Genomic DNA, 6,337 nt, shown 5'->3' on the forward strand with positions numbered 1-6,337 from the left:
GCAATCCAAGACTTTAAATACCTAAGCACAAACACCAAGGAAAGCAACAAGGTATAGGGAACGGTGCAAACACGCAATGAAGGCAAGCATTAAGGAATATACGCGATTTCATTAAAATCACATCGAGACATGTATGCACGCATTATTTGAACAAAACAACTACAAAACACCCTAAGACAAGCTAAAACAAGGCATAAACACTATCCTAGGAGTGACATAAATGTCACTCATCACTCTAGCACATAAGGACTCATACCACAAGGACAAAGCTTGTTTAGAAATTCAGTAGGATATACGACACAATATTCATCAATCATTGTGTCATAGCTTTTATATACCAGTGATTCACCTGGGAATTTGCAAGTCAAGCTTGAATTAATAGTATCAACATCCTCATTCATCGGTGTTAGTATAGCTCTTGTAGTAAAAATATCTGAGGTGAATTGAATCATATCCATTTCTGGAAATGCTACAGCTGTTAGATGTACATCATCAGCTTCTCCATTATAACAGGCTTAACAATTTCCAGTGGCAGCTCAACAAACACATCCTCGATGTTTTGCAATTCACCATTTCCCAGTGCCAACCAAAAAGCGGCATATGCAGGATCATCTTTAGCTCTTAAGTTTTCAAAAAGCCTGAACTTCAGCAGCTGTGGCCACAGAGCAGAAGTGACTAAACTCGCAACAACTGCCTCTCCCTGTGTTTTGCGTGGAAAAATGGGAAGAACTTGTCTAAAATCCCCACCAAAATTAAAACTACTATTTTGCCTCCAAATAATTCACTTGAACTACAAATATCTCTAAGTAGTGAGTCGAGGGATTCGATATTTTCCTTTTTAGCCATAGAAGCTTCATCCCAAATAATCAACGTTGTTTCCCTTAGAAGTGCAGCTAGACTTCCCTGCTTAGGAACATTACAAGCAAGAGAGCCTAAAGGATCTAAAGGGATTTTAAACCGTGAATGTGCAGTTCTACCTGAAGGAATATTGGCTGCAGCAATACCTAAAGTGGCTGTTGGTAAAACAATCTTATTCATTGATCTGATTTCTGCATATAGAGCATTATATAAAAAAGTTTTCCCTGTGCCACCAGGACCATCTATGAAAAAGGCACCGGGCTTTCCTTTTGTAACATAATCCATAATGACATCAAATGCAACTCGTTGAGCTTGATTTAACTTATCTTTACATTCCAGACATTCTAGTGGTATCAGTGCATTCAATGCATCTTCTATGTCTTCGGTTACATATATTAAATCACCATCATCTTCTACTAAATCATGTAACCCAAATGCCTTCAACGTACTTCCCATTGACTCAACAAACTGCTCAACTGATCTTATGGTTAGTTGTTTCACTCTTGCAGCATCTGTAGGATGTTTATGTCGGAAATTGACAAGGGAATAAACGTGTCGTCAATTGTCTACCCCTAGATCAAATACAATTTATACAACCTAAACAAACCTAATATGAGTATAAGGCAAGCATAGGGGTCAAACCACAGAGAACGGATAAACACCACCAAATGTTATCGACAATTAAGCTAGTCCGGAATAAGAGATAAATAAGCTAAAGTATAAAGATGCTAAAACAAGAAATAAAACATTAAGGGAAATGATTTAGGTATAGCATTCACTTGAACATAAACAAAGGCATAGAAATTAAATTAATTATGAGCTAAACATGCTCGAATATCAAAATAAAGGATCCAGTCTATTAAATAACAATCGATAGTAATGAACCTTAACTAAGTCAACTTCCGTTCCTTGTTAGCAAAGATTCACCTTTAATCAACCAACAATGTACACTTGCAAGATGATTAAAGAATATCAAGCATATAAAGACTTTAAACACAAATAAATCAATTCTAAACCCTATAACATGCTCAAGATTGAATTACACCACAACCATCCCCTTAATGGGTAAATTACTCACTAATCATGCTAATAACAAGATTAATTAACAAATAATCAAGAATAAACATGATTAAAAAGCAATACCAACAACTAAAATAATAATCAAAATAAAGCAAATAAAAATAGAGGAGAGAGAGTTAGAGATTCTCATTGATTGAATGTGAAAATCTACATACAAGCAAGATGATCAATCTTCCTCTTCAATATCCAAGCTCAACAATGGTGAAACCCTTACTTTCTCTCTCTAAACTACTCTAATCCTAACCTAAACCTAGAGAGAGAAGCTCTCCTAAAAACTAATTAGAGAGTTGAATAATTGGTAATTGTTCTCCTCCCCTCCTTTTCTAATTACCCCCCTAAAATGGGTATATATACCAAGCTAATAAAATACTAAGTAAATAAAAGAAAAGACAATAAAGTAAAAAGGAAAAATAAAATAAGAAACTAAATATTAAAATAAAATAAAGAAATAAGAAAAAGGGAAAAGAAAAGAAAGAAATAAAAATAAAAGAAAAAGGAAAATTAAAACCAAAAATCCCTCCTAAATCATCAGACCCTTTTCCCCCTCTTCTTCGATGTTTTGGCTGCTCTTACAAATGGGATTCATTCCCTTACTTCATACCCGTCAAAATCCATCATAAAGCTTCATCAAAGAATCACCACCGTTCATCCTCAACGGCTATAATCGATCATCAAATCAAGGCCATTCGATCTTCATTAAAAACCATGTGTGAAGCTCGTGAAATGGTTCGGTCGAACCATGGGTTGGTGTGGCCGAACTACGGGGTTGGTTTGGTTGAACCATGGGTGCGTTCGACCACACCTCTTCAATTTACAGAACTTCGAAAGTTTCTGACTCGTACTTCGACCGAACTCTTATTGGTTTGCCCGAACTCGATCAATTTGCGATTTACTCTGATTTGGGATGCAATGGTGGCCGGAATATGCGTTGCTGCTGCTGTAATTGATGTTGGGTGCTTGCGGTTGGTGGTGTTTGCTGCAAGTTGAGGCAGTGAGGAAAGGTGCGGCAGCGATTGTTGTGTTGGGGTGACGAACAGGTGTTGCGCGGCTAATGGAGCTGCTGGGTTGGAATTACGAAAGTGGCTGCTCGATTGAGTATGCAGTTGTGAGAAGGTGAGCTGGTGTGGCGAATTGTTTGGTGGTTGATTGTGGGTTTGTGATTGTGGGTTTGTGATTGTGGGGGTTGAGCAAGTGGCCGTTTGGGTGGCTAAAGAGAGCAAGGGAGTTTGGTGAGGGAGTGGCTGTGAGGTGTTGTGGCTGTGCTCGCAGGTGGTTGCGTGGCTGGTTAATGCTGTATGCGGGATGGCTGTAAATTAGTGGTTGAAGGTTGGACTGGTGGCGGAAAGTGGGAATTGGGTAGAGATGGAGCAGGGGTTGTTGATTGGTTTTGTTGGTGATTGAAGGCAGCAGCGGTGGCTGGATGCGAATTGAAGCAAAGCAGGAAGGAGATGGGGAACTGTTGTGGGCTGTTGATGTGGTGGAGGTTGAGAAAGAGGTGGGGTTAAGGATAGGAGGGCAACAATCGGCAGCTAGCAAAGAATTGCACACACTTTGACTCGTCCCCGAGTTCCGAACTCACTTGACATGAAACCCGGGACCCTAAACACAAAACCGAGGAGAAATCAAGACTAAATAAAATAAAATAAATAAATTAGAAATAAATAAAGTAAAATAGAAAAAAGAGAAATAAAACAAAAACTATACAAGCAAATAAAGTAAAATAAAATAATAAAATAAACATAAAGCTAATTAAAACTATGAAAGTAACACAAAAAAGGAACGAAATAAAATAAATCAAAAGCAAATAAAATATGAAAATAAACTAGAAACCAATTAAATAAAGAAATTAAATTAAAACATGCTAAAGCTAAGAAATAAACTAGAAACTTTATTAATAAGAAAACAAGAGAATAAAAGGGAAAATAAACACGGAATTAACTCGAAAACCACTCCCTAAGAGTGACATAATTGTCACTCATCAAATTCCCCCAAGCTAAACCTTTTCTCGTCCTCGAGCAAAGCTAAGGCAAAAGAGAACAAGATGGAATTATTGAAAGCAAAAGAAACAAAATAGAAACAAAGAGAAAGAATGTACACTAACTCACTGCCGTAGGAATTACGGATGCATTTAGCGTATGAATCAAGCCCTTTAAACCCCCATGTCGCCAAAGAGGTTGAGTAAGCTTGGTACACACATAAAGCATGCAAAGGGTAGAGAACTTAGAGGGACTTACATTCCTCCTTATCTCCAACCAAACTTCCACGTCCTCTCTAGTTTTTCATCCACTTTTAAGGTGATATCTCGAGATTCCTCGAAGGAACCGGAAGAAATAAACAATGAAAAACATTTAGGCTACCCAACATCTTGGCATCAATAGCTCGCTCAATAGGCTTGGCTTGATTACCCACTACTACAAAATGGTGTGTTTTTAGACGCTATCAAAGACTGTCAGATAATTTAGGAATCCCGTGCTTTGTCGACGCTTTTCTGCGACATTGGTATATCTCGTCAACAAAAAGTGTCGAAATGTCTTTGACTTAATCACATGCCATTCACGTATCATTTCTAGGCGGGGAGTTTTTTTTTCTTTTTTTCAAGTAAACATAACCCACTTTCCTGTAACTTCTGAACCCTAGCCGTCCTTTCTCTCATCAATCCCTCCCTCTACTCAGAGATTAGCAAAAATTATCAAAAAAATTCCCATCTCAAATTGCTTCTCGCTGTAAATTCATTAGTTTTTGTGTTCAAATAATAGGTTCGTGTGCTTGTCTAACCCCAAAACATTATCGCAGAAGCCAAAAACGTCTCTTTTTTCTGAGTATTTGCTTTACTATTCAACATCGAGCCATATGGCGATTTTAGAGGATCTGAGTGTTTCGGAACACTAGCACCACATCGAACCATCATTTTCCTGTGGGTACGATATATCTATTTTCCCTCTAATTTCTCGTTTGTTTTCTTGCAAATTTTCTGTGTTATTAATTGTTTATTTTATTAAATGCAAATGGGTATGTTTTCATGTGTTAATTTATATTTCGGTTCATTAAGAGATGAATATTTTAATTTGAAGATTTATTGAATTCTTGCGTTTTTTGAGTATATATAGTCTGACTTCTATGTATTTGCAACTTCTTTGTTTTTAATCCTTTTGTTCTCCTTATTATATAAAAGGAAAAAAAAAAGTTATCTCCTAACTTTAATTTGTCAAACAATTGATGTTTTCCTTTACTCCTATGTTGCAAGAATAGTCTACGAGTATACGAAAATCAACATCATTATTTGTTTCTATTTTATAAAAGTGATTAGCTAATGGTCCTTTTTTAATAGCTACTGGGTACATGAAGCCTATATATTTTTTGGACTCTGTTTCATTATAAATTAGTTGGGAGTGCACACAGTAGCAAAATTAAATGATGAAATGTCCATTGTATAGTTTTTGGAAAATGTTATGATTTGCTTATCTCGTATTCATTTGGGGTCTCTTGTTCTATTTTTTTTTATACATGTTTTCTCTTTGTATTAGATGTTGTTGTGACTTATCTCATTATCCTTTATTTTGTAAATGATAATTCTTTTTAAATTTTGACTATGTTATCACCCCCAAAATAAGTATGGCTTCAAGAATTTTTGTTTGTCATTGATGTGAGGCCATATTCCAGTTTTAAAGTTTTGTTATTGATGAGGTGTAGAAATGAAAGTTGAAATAATAATTTTAATTAATTAATCTTACTTTCAATCTTATATCCTCCCTTTCTTAGTTGTTTTTTTTCAAGGTTTATAGTTGAGTTGTATTGATAATTAGCAAAGAAACAAAGTTGGTGAGCTGCAAGTACTGACCTTCCTCCTGTTTTGGTTTTAGTGTGATCTTGCTTGAGTTAGGATATTGCCATTTGAAACAATAATCATTCACTATGGTTGTGACCTACTTATAAATGGTATATTCTAAAGGATAAGAAGTCATGGCCATATGAGAATAAGAGTCATATTTTCTAGACCAGTGAATGTAAAACTCCCTTATTGTTTCATGTGGTAGTTGTTATAGACATGTTCTTGAGTTAAAATATACTCAAGTATAAGGCTAATTAATGAACCATAAGGCATAAAAGAACAGTATGCTTTCTTATCAACGAGTTCATAAAAATAAACTAATAGTTATGCCTTGTTTTATCTTAATATATCTACTTTCTGTTTTGCAATTATATATAGACTCAAATACAGCTTCATTGCATTCATTCCCCCCCCCCCCCCCCCCCCCCCGCCCTCTCTTGCCTCCTTGCCTTTTATGCATGATATTTAGAAGTGGGGGAAGGTGATTAGATGCTAAGTTACCATGTCATTAAACTTGTTCTACAAGCTGAAACTGGACTTTAACCTTTGGGACGGTTTTAAACTTGTTAA

General features: G+C 36.0%; 1 protein-coding gene across 1 annotated transcript; it reads right to left on the bottom strand.

Annotated features, from left to right (window-relative positions):
- Positions 1 to 478: 478 nt before the first annotated feature.
- Positions 479 to 1,314, bottom strand: LOC145627885 (uncharacterized). The gene is made up of 2 exons (XM_081680228.1): positions 763 to 1,314; positions 479 to 700 (listed from the first exon to the last, which is right to left on the bottom strand). Exons 1-2 carry the CDS (start codon positions 1,312 to 1,314, stop codon positions 479 to 481), a joined length of 774 nt encoding a protein of 257 aa, XP_081536354.1.
- Positions 1,315 to 6,337: the final 5,023 nt, after the last annotated feature.

This window comes from Chenopodium album, chromosome 4 (assembly GCF_948465745.1).
Source record: "Chenopodium album chromosome 4, dcCheAlbu1.1, whole genome shotgun sequence".
Lineage (NCBI taxonomy): Eukaryota > Viridiplantae > Streptophyta > Magnoliopsida > Caryophyllales > Amaranthaceae > Chenopodium > Chenopodium album.

What these genes read in the sequence shown, in the direction of transcription:
- LOC145627885 (XM_081680228.1), bottom strand. Translation starts at nt 1,314, where the DNA reads ATGGGAAGTACGTTGAAGGCATTTGGGTTACATGATTTAGTAGAAGAT. An exon ending in AATTATTTGGAGGCAAAATA is followed by an intron (nt 701 to 762) that starts GTAGTTTTAATT and finishes CGCAAAACACAG; the next exon opens with GGAGAGGCAGTTGTTGCGAG.